General features: G+C 35.7%; 1 protein-coding gene and 1 long non-coding RNA gene across 5 annotated transcripts in view; one reads left to right on the top strand and one right to left on the bottom strand.

Annotated features, from left to right (window-relative positions):
• LOC126184683 (choline transporter-like protein 4) overlaps window positions 1–15,560 on the bottom strand; it is a 264,367-nt gene that overhangs the window by 189,457 nt on the left and 59,350 nt on the right. For 2 of the 4 annotated variants that reach the window (XM_049927179.1, XM_049927187.1), the window contains exon 4: window positions 5,386–5,566. In XM_049927179.1, the coding sequence (XP_049783136.1) occupies window positions 5,386–5,566 (181 nt within the window). Of the gene's footprint in view, window positions 1–5,385; window positions 5,567–6,146; window positions 6,231–6,377; window positions 6,726–15,560 lie in introns of those variants that run through there. The other 2 variants (XM_049927206.1, XM_049927196.1) reach the window with 2 other exon arrangements.
• On the top strand, window positions 7,182–14,383 carry LOC126184702 (uncharacterized). The gene is made up of 3 exons (XR_007536864.1): window positions 7,182–7,269; window positions 13,047–13,122; window positions 13,276–14,383. It is a non-coding gene; the product is annotated as an uncharacterized LOC126184702 (long non-coding RNA).

Genomic DNA, 15,560 nt, shown 5'->3' with positions numbered 1-15,560 from the left:
GCATCAGCTGCTCCTGTGTCCTTACCTTCTCCCTAGACTACAGGACCCTGTCCTTTGCCCAGTCCTCCAAACCTGAGATGCCCAAGTTACGAAATGACCCGTACACTGATCTCATTCTCCAACTGCATGAAGTTCCAGCACTGAACTCTATATATGGTGCATCCTCCTTACAAACCCCAATTACTCAGGTGGCTCAGCAGACCATATTCATTCATAGCTCCACCTCAACTTCTGCAAATTGGTCTTGGTCCACCTCCATGGCCTATCACACCTCAGAGTCTGTGCATCCATGGCACTCATGCAACGGTATTTCTCTGGCCCAGGATTCACCGAGATTGTAGTAGTTAGGGTTGTACCGGTATATCATGCTTCGCCTGCTTTCCAGAGGTCGTGTCAATCCTGGACATCTCAATGGACACCCTCACTAGGGTTTGCCCCATCACATAACTTCAGACTGTGGGCACAGTTTACATCCTGACTTTTCAAAATGCTCATCAATACTTTAATTCACTTCACTATGAGATACCACACTGCCACAAATGGCATGGTGGAGCAGTTTCACAGGAATTGAAAAGCTGTTTTTACTTGCCAAACTATCACATGGTCTGCAGGCCTGCCTAGGTTTTTGACTGACCCACAAGCCCAAGTTCAGGGTGTCACCTGCTGCGTTCATATACGGGCAGCTGCTCAGTGCATCATGCAGTTTCATTGAGCTGCCACACTTGCCTGCATTCCTGACTCTTTGCAGCAGCTGCACAATTGCATGGCCTGCTTACACCCAATGCCCCCACATCACTATGGTGAGTGCAGACTGTTTATCCACCGGTACCTGCAGAAATGCTCACAAGTCATGTTTTGCTTAGACTCCTGCCAGCCACCACTCCCCCTGGCCCTCAGTATTTGGACCATTACCCTTTCCTCTAGTGTAAAGAAAAGACATTTTCTCGACACTTTCACAGTGCTGCAACAACAGCCACAGTACTGGTCAACTCAATCTGGCATATACTCTCATCATCCCCAGCCACAGTACAGCTCCTGCACTCAAGATTTAGTTGACAACAGATGATGACAGATGATGATGATGCTCTCTGCTGAATCCACCACCCCCACCTGTGTCATCATTAGGTAGCCAGCATATTGTACCCAAATGCTGGAGCTCCCCTACCACTGACCCCACCCCCACCTTTCTCAGAGGAGCCACATGCTGGTCAAGATACATGGGACACCCTGTATACACTTTGAAGCAGTAGTCAGAATGGTCAACTATTTAAACAAATGTCTACAAGATGATCGTGGGGAGCACCACAAATTATTCTCTCGGCATGTTTTTATACAATGAACACTTTCTTTCTTATAGATGAGTCATACCAGAACTTTATTCCATGTGACATTATTGAATGAAAATATGCAAAATGTCAACTTACTGATTTGTCTCCCCCAAAAATTTGCAATGATTTTAGGTGCAAATGTGGCTGAACTGAACTGTTTTAGGAGTTCCAAAATGAGTTTTTTCCAATTTAAATTCTTGTTAATATGGACCCCTAAGAATTTTTAAGTTTCCACCCTATTTAGTATTTGCTCACCATGTGCTACACTTATCACAGGTGTACTATCTCTAGGTGTGCAGAACTCATAACATTGGCTCTTTTAAAAATTGAGGGTGAGACCATTCACAGAAAACAAGTCATCGATACTTTTAAGAACTTTGCTTAGCACTTATTTTGTTTCTATATGTGTGCTTGGATTGATTACAATACTAGTGTCATCTGCATAAAGAACTAATTCTGATTGTTGTATAATAGACAGAAGATCATTCACAAATATCAGGAACAGTATGGAACCTAAGATTGAACTTTGGGGAACCCCATACATGATTTATCCCCAATCAGAATTATGTCCCTGCACTATATTGCTTGAATTACTAAGTAAAACTTTCTGTATTCTTTTGGTTATATATGAAATTATCCATTTGTTGGCTATACCATCAATCCCATAAAAATGTTAATTTATGTAGGAGAATACTGTAATTCAAATGCCTTAGAGAGGTTGCAGAAAATACCAGTTGGTTCTATTTATTATTTAATGCTTATAAAATCTGGTGATTGAATGTGTAAATGGCATTCTCAGTTCAGCAACCCGTCTGAAATCCAAACTGTGATTTGTTAAGGATACTACTGTTGCTAAGGTGAGATGCTAGTCTAGAATACACCATCTTCTCAAAAATTGTGGAGAATGATGTCAGCACTGAAACAGGTCAATAATTGTTGACATCTCTTATCATCTTTCTTAAAGAGGGGTTTAACAACAACATATTTCAGTCTCTCTGAAAATATGCCTTCAGTTATTAATGCATTACATATTTCAGATAAGACAGGGCTTATTACATGGGAACAAATGTTTAGTACTCTATTGAAAAACCATCAAAACCAGATGATATTTTATTATTTAGAGAATGTATAATTTTCTTAATTTCAGAAGGAGAAATTGGTGATATATCCATTTGACTGAATTTTATGAAAGTTACATTTTCAGTATACTGCTGTGATTTTGCTTTTGAACTCTTTGTCCCTATGCTTTCTCCTATATTTAAGAAATGATTATTAAATGCATTTGCTACCTGTGAATCATCATTTATAGCCCTTCCATTGACTTCAGTCTTGCTGTCCTGTTCTGTGGCTGGTTGTCTCTTGCTTCACTACATTCCATATTGCCTTAGGTCTGTTGTCAGAAGTACTGATTTCTGACATTATGTGCATGTTCTTTGGTTTTTTAACAACATTTCTTAGTAATATTGAGTATTTTGTATAGTGTACAACTATTGGAGGATCCCTACTTGTTCTTGCCACAAGATACATTTCACTTTTCATTTCACAAGATTCTTTAATCCCTCTAGTGATCCATGGTTTTTACCTGGCTATTTAGTGTTCGTTCTGACTAGCTTATGTGGAAAGCTATTTTCAAATAATGATATGAATTTATCATGGAATAGATTAAATTTCACGTTAGCATTTGGTTCATTATAAATTACATCCCATGTCATCTACTGTAAACTATTCTTAAAACATTTGTCCTGCTGTCCTTAATTATTCTAACTGATTTCCACTGAGGAGTATCCATACAGTAAGTTGCTATGTTCTTTATCCTAACTAACACTGAACCATGATTACAGAGAAATTTGTTACTGGGTAAACAGTTATTTTCTTACTTTGAGTTTCATAAAAGGAAACATTATCAATTAGGATCCAGTTATCTTTATCCACCACTGTTGAGCAGTTAATTACTGAGACCATGTTGTCGGATCCAAATGAAGTTTTCGGATAATTTTTCCTATCAGAATCCTTTTGAAAATTCTACAGTGAATTCAGCACAGATTAATTGCATGCTTCATTCTGACAGGTAATACACTTAAGTATTCAGATTCCTCATAAATAGTTCAAAATGTCTCAGTGGGGTTCTATATGCAGTTACAATGAAAAGTGAACTATTTTTCAGCATTAATTCACAAGCACACATTTCTATGTGCTGATCACTATAAAATTCACTTGTCTCAATGTTTTTGAAACTGTTTTCTGTCTTAATGTATGTAATAACTCCTCCTTTTCCTATGTCACTTCTGCATGAGTAAGCCCTAATAGCGAAATCTTTTATATGTAACTTATCAAACACTGTGATTACATGGTGGTCAGACAGGCACAGGATAACTATCTTTTGAGAGCTCTCTAAATTTTCCATGCAGAAAATGTGGCTGGAATCTTTTCTTCATGGCTGACACAATTCCCAGTGATATGTGATGTTTAATTGTAGGGGCAGGAAACTTAACAGCTTGACGCACAATGCTACCAGATAGGTGTACAAGCAGCTAGAAGACTACATACCACTAAGTTGGCCTTGCATGACTACACAGTACAAGCACTGCAAGCTACTTGTATGATCAGTGAGAACCAGTGGGCCTAACATTCTTAGTTATAATCAGGCACCTGCAGCCCCTCTTCCTAGACAGTTATTCTGGGAATTGCTTCACAATTTCCGCCGCATTAAATTAGCAAGGACTGCAGATGGCACCCTCTGCACCACTGCCACCCCCCTATCACCCCTTCCAAAGACCCACCAAACGGTGCAGTTTGCATGTCCATGTGAGCATGTTCATGGGCTCCCACGTATGTTCAGAAAGTCACCTACCTACATGCATGTAACCTCCAAGTGTATGAAATATTTTCATTGTATTAATCCTTTCACATAAACTTACAGCTAGATCTTTTACTATCTAATGTAGTTACGGTTGCATATTGTGCCATTTCCCTTGTGTAAATATAACTTCATTCAGAGATGACTCACCTAGAATGCTGGAAGTGAACTATTGTATACAGTGTTTTCAGTATGCAGATGCAAGTCATGGGGATAGGTCTCCTGCAATGCACTGGTTTTGTTCTATACTATGTGAGAATGAACCTGTAACTGTGTTTTGTTTTGGTCCAGGACAAGGCAGCTTGACCTTTGTACATGTATGTTCTCCCACCTTTTGCATAACTCTCAATGACACCATTGGTAGCATGCCTATATGTTAATTTTTTATACATCTCCTGAAGTAAATGTACTTTGTTCAGTAAATATCATTTGCATGCCAATAAATTTAGTCTATTTTTCCTCCTTCCCTAGTACACGTTCACCCTTCAGCAATCCACATGTAGGATATTTCTAGCTGTGCTAGTGAGTAGAATACCAATTTCTACACCAGTTTCCAAAAGGCCAAGACCAAACAAGATAGGCAATAATTAGACAATTTCTCTTTTTCCAGTAATTGCCAAAACATCTGGAAAGGCAGCAAGAAGTCAAATAGATATGATAAATGCATAATTCAAATGGTAATGTAAATGTGCATTTTGTACAAACACATGACACTGGAAGAGTATTGAAACTTACATTAATGCCCAAATAAATGCTAGGATCAACCATGCTTCGGGCGCTTAATTTTTGGGTCTGATGTGTGATATTAATGAATTGAAAGACCAATTGGTACATGTTGTCCAAATAAACCAATATAAATCATAGCTTAACAGTTTTTACATGGGTTTACATTAAAACCAGAATCAGTGCATGAAAATGGGTGCCACTTGAATGTCATAGAAAGCTAACAAAGTTTTCAGTGAAAGTATTGCTATAAATTACATTTTTTCTAATTACATGTTCAGTTACAGAATACTATAACTTCATTTCAATAAGAACCAAACAATTATTTCTGAGGGTCATATAATGGTGAACTATATTATAAGAAAATTACAAATAATATGTTTATGATTATTCAGCAACTAGCATACTACAGCCACTGTAAGAGAGTATATTTTGTGTTTTAGAAAGACCAACATGGATAACATTATGATGACTCACCCCGCTGGCTTGGAACATACCACGCTGCACATTCACCACTGTTGACAGCCTTTGTAATACTTTCCATACTCAATAGCTTCTCCTTTGTTCCGTAAGTGCAGTAGAGATCATTTATTATATCATCATATCTTTTCAGTCCACTGAATGTAAAATATTTCCGTGGACACTCACTCACACATACCTAAACAGAAACAAAAGGCATCAGAGACGTGGAATTTTTTAAAAAAGATGGACAGAACCCTGCCACCAAATATTTATGTTCTCTGCTAGCAAACTGATTACAAACTGATGAAAATTACAGTAATTAAATAACAAAAAAAGTTCCAGGTAACTAATACCTAAAAGTGCACAGTTAGACATCAGTAGCATTATTCATCTATGCTCAAAAAGTGACACTGTGGTAAAATCATATTATGTGGATATAATTCTGTATTCAAAATATCACTGAGGAATGTGCAGCCATGGATAACTAGTATTATTCACAGATTACTTTAGGTGTCTGCTATCCATTGATGTGTGAATGGGAAAAGTCATCATTTAGTATGCTTCAATGTGTAGTTAGTGAACATTGTAATATAGGTAACACCTACTGCCTAATGCTAAGACTATTAAGAGATAAAGAAGCTAAGTCTTAAGCTTTTGGGATTTCGTACTGAATCAAGATGATCTATAGAGAATATATTACCATTTACAAAAAACAATTGAATTACATAATTATTTCTGAATATCAAGTAGATATTATTAGAACATTCCAGTCTCACTTTTCTTATGAAATGCTGCTGTGGAGAAAGTCTTCTCACATATTTTACAGTTTGAAAATCCAATTGCATCAAAAATCATCTAGTGAACAAAGAAAGTGTTGTGGTGAGTAAATAACCACTGTCAACTTCCCTTTAGCAAAATTAATCACAATTAAAAATTTATAAATAAATATCACATTGCAGAACATTAAAACGAATGTAAGGGATTGTGATGCAATAAAAAGTATTCACCAGACTAACAAAATTGGCAAATCCAATATTTAATGGACAAGACACACACAGGCAAAAGCAGCCCTCTCACTCAGAGCCAGGTCCTGAAATCACCTTCCACTTGGCCCATGTCTTTATAATTTCAAGTTAAATTGTGTAATTTGTTGTTAAACGCTCAGTTTAATACGGCAACACAATTCTTCAGTGTGCTTAATGTTAACAGGGTATTTTAAAATTCAAAGCGAATCTCTATGTGCGTGTAATTAGATAAATGTAAAAATGCTTATTTAATGGTAAATGGTGAATAAAATTTCTAAATAGATGTCTGACTCTAACTAGGCAAGAGGTACTACTGGCTATGTACAACATTTTATGTGAAAATTTAATTCCAGGCTCTGGTCACATGCTTGATCAGACATGTTTTTTTTTTCCTTCATCAACGTACATTTTGCTTGGCAATGGCCTTGATGTTTGACCTGTGGTGGATTTCGAGGCTGATGAAATGTTTTATTTATTTATTTAGCACCTGTATTATCACATTCAAGATACTGGACGTGTCGAAGTACAAAAGAGTATAAAATATTATATATTTACATCATGTACAAAATCTTAAAATTTGTATCAACACATCTTTATAACAAAAACAGTATTTTGCTTAATTAGATTATAAAATTACATACGTACATACAGATAAAATAAAAGCTAGTGAATCACCTTTGTTGATTTTATTAAAACTATTAAATACAAATACTTTAGTTAAATAGGCATAGTAACATATGGCACAAAATTTAGGTGCATAATTATATACATACATGGAGAAAAGAAGTTTAGTTTTATCTAGGAATGGTTTGATAATTATGAAATTTTGTTCAAAGATTTATGAAGTGGACTACAGATTGGAGCAAAATTCCAGGTATTTATTAAAGCTGTAGAAGGTGTTGTTTGCTAGTAGCTTTTTTAGTTCTTTTTTAAATGAATTAATGTTTGGTATTTTTTTGATGTTATCTGGCAGTGCGCTGTAAAGAATTATTGGTTTGTAAACAGCTCTGTCCTGATATATTGGTTCTCTGTGCACATCCCTATGATAGTCATCCCTGTTCCTTGTTTGGTAATTGTGGATCTCACTATTCAAAGCTGAAACTTGATGGTTTTCAATGAAGCAAATACTTTTGAATATAAATATAGATGGTAAGGTCATGATTTTTAATTTCTTAAAAATACCTCTACACGATGCTTTGTAAGCAGCATCACTTATTAATCTTATAGGTTTCTTTTGAAGCTTAAAAGACTGCTTTGTAAAAGAGTATTTACCCAGAATACTATACCATACCTCAGTAGACTATTGTTTCAGTATTACAGTAATCTTTAAGCATTCTTAATATTTAATAGTACTTACTTAATAGTACTTACTTTTTTGTTAAGCATTTCTACATGTTTTTCCCCATCTCACATGCTCATCCAACCATAATTAAAAAAAAAATTATGTGATTCTTTTGCTGAATACGGCTATTAGATAATGTGAATTTTACATTGGTCCTATTTTTGTTTCTTATATGGTTGAAGTTCATCCATACAGTTTTCTTATTACATTCAGTACCCAATTTTAGTTAAATTGAACATACATTCCTATTTATACAAGCCTTCTGACACTCTTATTTAAAGAGATACTATTTCCAAAAAATTGACCATAATTAATTAATTAATTAATTTACTGCAACAAGACCCAACCACACTTCTATTTTCATTTTTAGTGATTTTTCTTAACTGTGTGTGCAGTGTGCAGTACTGTTACCTTGCTACAGAAAGCATTAAACATGAATTAATTGCTGTTACTTTTTTGCATAATTTTCTTAAATGTGGAACACTGTATGTTTAACACAAAGATTTATTTCCTTCTGCCTGGTGCCATCCTACAAAATTTACCTCTAGAGATTCAGTATCACACTGATAACACAAAAGTTCAGTAATTCAGCTTTTCTGTATCCTCATAAATATCTTGGCCAGTTGGGGTATAATTCCTACAGCATTTTCAATACTATGGTTTCCTTCTCATATGACATGAGATATTTAGATCTGTAAGCAACATACTAAGAATAAACTTTGTTAGGAGTGGCCTTCAGGTTTCATCCAGTATACAAGATTATTATTCTCAGCAATGACAGACACATAAACTTGAAGCTAACTGCTGATGAGATAGTGCATGAAAAAGTTTTATTGAAATTAAACTCAAAAGATTCTGTGAGTAAATGGAAGGATAACTATGTTTTTGATTACCTGCATCTCTTGGAATGTCCCAAACAAACAAGATAAAACTGGCACTGAATTTTTTTATAAGCCAGAAACAAAATAAGTTAATCTAGTTAATGAACACGAGAATTACTCTTTACAAATGATACTGTAAATGGCATCCAATGATGAGGATACGTGACCTGTCTGTTGTTCAATTGTATTATCACAAAATATCAGGATTGTTTTTATGTTAGTTTTATTTTCACTATACTTATTGACAGAAGAGCTGAGTTTACTTGCTGCTAGCTGCCAGTCCATATATTTGCTCACTCAGTCTGAAGCAAACAGCATCCGCTCAACAGAAGGCATTTTGTGTACTACAGCATAGCAAGGGTGAGTCAGTGAATACTGTCAAGTATGAGTTTCATTAGCATTTTCAGATTGATTCAGTTTTGGTGAAAAACATTTGTATCATGAACTTGAGACAGTTAAGAATCCATACTGAACCTGTACTTCTGAAGAGATGGTACAAAGAATTCAGAAAATTCTTGTGCAGAGTCCAATACAGTCTATTTGTTGCACAAGTAGCAAACACGCAATTTCTCATATGTCTGTCTGGTGAGTGTTAAGGTGATGTTTGATCTATAAACTGTACAGCCTACAACGAGAGCAAGCTCTTCAGGTGGGTAACAAAGAAGAAGTGCGTGGACTTCAGTGAAGCTCTACTGGAAGTCATGGAAGACAATAGATTTTTAACATGTTAGCTAATTTTTAGTGATGAAGCTACATTTCATGTTAACCATAAAGTGTAGTGACAAAATGTGCACAGTTGGAAACTTCAGAAACCTCATGCAATTGTTGAGCATCAAAGAGAATCATCTGAAGTGAACATTTTTTGTGTAATTTTTTTACGAATAAGTTTATGGCCCTTCTCTTTTGAGAAAAAGACAGTGTCTGGAATGAGCTGTCCTCAGATGCTGCACATTTGGCTTTTCCCACAACTTGAGGAGAATTCTAATGAGTCCATATTGCAATAGGATGGAGCTTCACCACATTAGAACAATATTGAATGACAATTCCTCAATGACATGTTGCTTCAACACAGGGTAGGACACACAGAAACCAGAGACACTGTCATACATTCATGGCCTTCAAGATTTCCAGATATCGTGATATTTTCTTGTGGGGGTATGTGAAGAAATGTGTTTTTATCCACCCCTTACCTTATGACATACATGAGCTGAAGAACAAAATAGGAGCTGCAGTGACTCACTCTCAGCATAGATATGTTACGCAGAGTGTATGATGAAATTACCTGCCATTTACATGTCATCTATATGGCTGCTGGTGGATGCAGAGCATCTGTAATAATATAACAAAAACTTTAAGGTTTTATAAGTATCTTCTAATTTGACTCTGTTTTCTAATATGTTTTATCAAAAATATGAATTTTTACAATCAGAGTATTATTTTTTTTATATGCTCTGTATTTCATTACTCTACAAATATAACTTTACTTGATTTAAAAATCCTGTGGCCAAATAACATTTTTGCACAATGATCACATGTAATTTTTTTTTAGCAAAGCTAGTCCATGTTAGGAAATTTTACTATTAATTTTTATAGCCATGTACTGAGTAACGGGAAATAGAGTTTCAGTCTACAAGTTGGTGACACGAAATTTTGTGAATTGTGTTAAAGTAAACATTTCAAAAGTATAAATATACTGGATATTTAAAATATTTAGACCCCTAAATAGTGGTTGCCAAGAATCATAGTGACTGACAAGAATCCCTGGGCTTAATTTTTATATTTTGTCTTTCTCTCTGTTAAATATGATTTCAACAATTTCAAAGCACAACTGTTGATTATGTATCCAGTGTACAGGGTAGTAAGAAGTGGTTTACACAGTCAGAAACCTTTGTAAGGTCACATAAAATTCATATGAAATTTTGAGACTTGCCCAAAGATAAGCAAATTTTCTCAACAAATTTGTTGATGGCACATACTGTGCTCTTGTCTTCTAGAAGTCAATCTAATTTAATGTGATGATATTAGATTTTGCGATGACATATTGGATCTGAGAGGCAATAATTTTTTCAAATATTGGGGAAAAGACTGGTAGAATACTACCTACATCTTCCTTTAGGCACTTCTTTAATAACAGCTTTACTATTGTAACATAAAGAGAGGCCACCACTTACTTATTGCTGACTGATGTGTGGCACATAGTAACATGCACCAGGAAACTATTTATACTAGCTTTTGAGCTTCTGCTTTTTCTCTAGTGGAAGTACACTCATTCACAACTGACCATTGATTATCAATAGGAGTTGCCTGAGCAGATGGGGGTGGGGAGGGTATAGGGAAGGATGCATGAGATGAAGAGGGGTAGGGGGATAGTGTGATGCAGATCTTTCCCACAGGTGACCCAGTGACTGTACAGCAAAATGAAAGGAGTTCAGAGGACAGAGCATATAAGAGGTAGGGAGAGGGAGATGAAGGATAAAGGGGGGGAGGGGGGGAGTGGAGGAAAAGAGAGAAAGTTGAAATTGAGGGAGAGAGGGGGGGATATATGTGTGTGGGGGGGGATGGAGGGGAGGGGAGGAGAAAAGTGCGTGTGTGTGTGTGTGTGAGAGAGAGAGAGAGAGAGAGAAAGTCAAGTGACTTCAATGGCTGCTTCACTAAACAAGCCATTTGGATACTTCCTTCCAGCACTAGTGTTCCTTGAACCACACTGGGAATTGTCTCCAGCATATCCTGCACTGAAGCAGTACTCCCGGTCTGAACATCTGCTAACCTGTTTTGCAATGCTTCACCTTATCTTTTCCCTTTTCTCCTCTGTACACACCACCCCTTCCCCATCCAGATATTCTCTCTCTCTCTCTCTCTCTCTCTCTCTCTCTCTCTCTCTCTCTCTCTCTCTACCTCTGCTCCTACATGCTCTACCCTCTGAACTCCTTTCATCTTGTTGTGCAGCCACTGAATCATCTATGAGAAAGATCTGCATCACATAATATCACCATCCCCTCATCACTTTATGAATCCTTCTCTACTCCCCTTCCCCACTTCCATCTGCCACGGCCGCTACTACTGATAATCAACATCAGTCTTGCCCTGAACACAGGCATGTGTGTTTAGGTGTCTGTGTGGTTGTGTGTGTAAATGTGTGTGCTTCCACTACTGAAAGAGCAAAAGCTCTAAAGCTAGTATAAATAGTTTTCTGGTGTCTGTTTCTCTGCACCACTCATCAGTCAGCTACAGGTGACTAGTTGCCTTCCTTCATTTTACGTATTATTCCATCCAGGAATTACCAATTGTAGCTTTACTGTTGTGTACTTTACAGCACCTGGGAAGAATTTTCTTCAAATGACTGATTAATTACTGGGTTCACTGTATATTACACTAGAAACTGTTCTGTTTCTTGTTTTTCTTTTTTTCTGGCAGATATTTCATCCTGTCCAATAAAATTCCAGTTTTTTATAAACTAATTTTCTACATCTTTAATTGGAATTCTTTTGAATTAATTGGAAAGTCTGTCATATCCTGATCTAAATAAAATGGATGGATATTAGCTGGGTAGCCACTTACATCAACATCTGATTTTGATTTATTGAAATATTATGAAGTTTCTGAAGAATTTACAGTGCACTTAATTTTGGAGGTTTGTGGACTGACAATTCTAACACCAAGTTAAGATTTTACGACTGAATGCATTTTTTTTTTTTTACTTGTCTCACTCAGGATGATTTCTTTATGTCATTCCTTTATATGCCTATACTACCTTTCTAAAACTATTGTTCATAAAAGGCAACATTTATATAACTGAATATGCACAAGTGCATGTAGAGGAAAGATTCCACGAAAGCAAAATAATTATATTTCTCCAACACACACACACACACACACACACACACACACACACACACACACACACAGACACACACACACACACACAGACACACACACAGATATGTATTAGCTAGAAAGTCTACAAAGATGGACACTGACATGATGGAATTTATGCTCATAAGATATGATTTCAGGGTCTATGTACGAGATAAACATCAGAAAAAGTAATTGGTGCATAAGTCATGTGAAAATTAAAGATAATATTAAAGTTCTGAGGTCATAACAACTGACCTCATCAGGGTATACAATACATCTAATTTATGCTCTAAAGACCTCCATTGATATTTCCTACAATTTACAATATTTCTACAGTAGCTATTTAAAATGGTTACTACTATGTGTCTGAGTAGTGACCAATCAGTTTCTCCCTAACAACCAGCAGACTTCAATGGAGAGCCATCCAATAAATGGGACACTATCTTGATTTTACTGAAGTCTTAGTTTTTGTTTTTAATATTAGGTGAATTTGATTTCACACCATCCATAAGAATTTTACTGAAGACCCTGTCTAAATTCTTTAAACTGATCCACATAATTTGCTTGTTCAAGATAACCTGTGCGTATGATTGTTCAAAAGCAAGTTCTGCAGCATCAGGTGATGGAAGCTCCATCAATTTCAGTACAGGTTGGTATAGGCTGTTTCCTGTAGATTATATGTCTCAGCTAGACACTGGTACATTAAGAAGTCCAACAATGCCAATGTACTATCTTTTTCCAATTTTATTGTGTAATTTAGTGCTTGCACAAAAGCAGCAATTTAAGATAGGTCCATCTACAGGAATACAATAACATCGGTGGACTGATATCCAGGACCAAAATTAAGATAATCAAAGAAGAGAGAACCAGGAGGAGTGTTAGAAGCTTTGAGAAGAAAGAAGATGTACTGAACAAGTTATCCATGGACCTACAAGGTCAAAATGAACTGCACAAAAATAAAATACACCTGGAACTATGAATTTTCTTCTCTGGACTCCAAGCTGTGAATTTCTAAGATATGTTAGTACATAATGACTGAAAATATTGCTAATGGCTACAGGATATTCCATTTCTATATTATTAATTTTGAGTTTTATTTTTACTTTTACTATATAATGACTTCCCTGTGACTCTTTTTATTATATTTCTTGTACTTTCAACTTTGTTGTCCCAGCATACAGTGAGCTTTCCAGTAGATAATTTCTCTGCAACTTTTAGTGTCTTGGTGTTTGTAGACTTTATAATATTTATCAAAATGATGAATGTTTAGAAATGTTAACCTCTCCGTAAGTGAGAAAAAATAGATTTCTACTTACAGTAAAGACGACATGTTGAGCTGGAGACAGGCCCACTGGAAAGACAGTTACACATTAGCTTTTGCCAAAGCCTTCTTCAGAAAAGAAAACACACACATATTCATCCACACAAGCAAGAATGCCTCACACACACACTCAGTCTGGTCTGAAATGCCAGAAATAGCAATCGTGTGTGTGTGTGTGTGTGTGTGTGTGTGTGTGTGTGTGTGTGTGTGTGTACACGTTTTTCCTTTTCTGCAGAAGGTTTTGGCCGAAAGCTAAAGTGTAACTGCCTTTTCATTGGGCTTGCCAGCAGCTCAATGTCTCATCTTCACAACATCTTTCATAACTATAGTCAGTGAATAGTACCTTAATGAATGAAATCCATTTCTCTGGCCCTTCTATACATAGGACTCAACATTTGCAACTATGAAATCAATGAACAAGTGAGAAGATTCTCTCTTACTCTAGTGAAACTTCGAAAATTATCATAGAAAGCAACCATAGACTGTAAGTAACATTGAAAGCTGTGCTTTGATAACTTCCTGTTTAAAGTTAGCTTTTTTCTGGAAATGTAGCAGCACTCTATCCAAAAATTTTATAAACATCTTGTATCACTACTCAATACCAAGTATATAAATATTTTCATGTAGGTTACATCTGGTAATTCACCATTAGATTCAAGTGTTTCTTTACAGTATATCTTTCTATGGGAATTCCCATTAGCAGACAGTTTTTGTTGCACAATATAAATATACACCTGTAACTAACTATGATATGAACTCATAATTATCTAGTTTCATTCATTTAACTTCATTATCTCTCAGTCAATACTCACATAAAGAATTGCGTTTACCAATTCCAACTTTTTTTTTTTTTTTCTAGAGATATGTGTAAGTCAAAAAGTTGATACTGAATTTTTATGTGTAACTGCAGTACATTTGGTAAAGTTTTTCATCTCCTTGCACTTATCTCAGTGATATTTTTCTTAAGCTCATAACTTTAAAAATTTTGAAATGACTGATACTGGTGTGGACCTACTGCAACTCTGCAGATAAGAATTTCAGGGCACCCCTGATGTTAACTCCTTCACATCTAATGAGAGCTCTACTTTTCCTGTAGATTTTATGTCCATCATAAATTCTTTTGTTTTCTCTGCTGAAAAAAGTTTATGTGATTTTGAAATTCTCTTGGCTGAATCTAACTCTTACAATCAACCTTAGCCACAGGGTTGGCTGATGATTGCAAAATAAGGGGCCAACTTCCTAGAAGAGAATACATTTCATTTTCCTGAAAAATAATAGCTATGCTTTTGGCTTTTTATTTATTTATTTATTACTCCTGTGATCATAGGACTGTACAATATACAAAAGATATTGGACCATTCATCAATAACTATATACATATTCTGAATTTTTTTACTCACATCAGTTTCGTGAAAGGTAATATTACACAATGTTTTATTATTCCATACACTTTATGAAAACAATAGTAATTGGTACTGCAGTGTTGCTTTTCTAGATGCTCTCTTGAAATATAGAAGCAGCACTTTGCCAATTAATGCTACACTGTTGTATTGAAATTGTTTCTGTCTGTTATTATTTTTGTGGATTTTTGTAATGCATTATACAGTTTGATGCTGTGATAGGGTATGTCTTACTGTAATAGTGCTGTACTTGTCTGTTGTATATGTACATCATTTACCTGTCTTGTGTGGTAGCTATGTATAGATTAATTGTGGGTGATGGGTGCTACTATTTACTTTTTCTTTGACAATAATTACATTTTCTAA

Source organism: Schistocerca cancellata, chromosome 1 (genome assembly GCF_023864275.1).
Source record: "Schistocerca cancellata isolate TAMUIC-IGC-003103 chromosome 1, iqSchCanc2.1, whole genome shotgun sequence".
Taxonomy (NCBI): domain Eukaryota; kingdom Metazoa; phylum Arthropoda; class Insecta; order Orthoptera; family Acrididae; genus Schistocerca; species Schistocerca cancellata.
The sequence above is the reverse complement of the archived record's forward strand: the minus strand, read 5'-3'. Positions and strand labels throughout refer to the sequence as shown.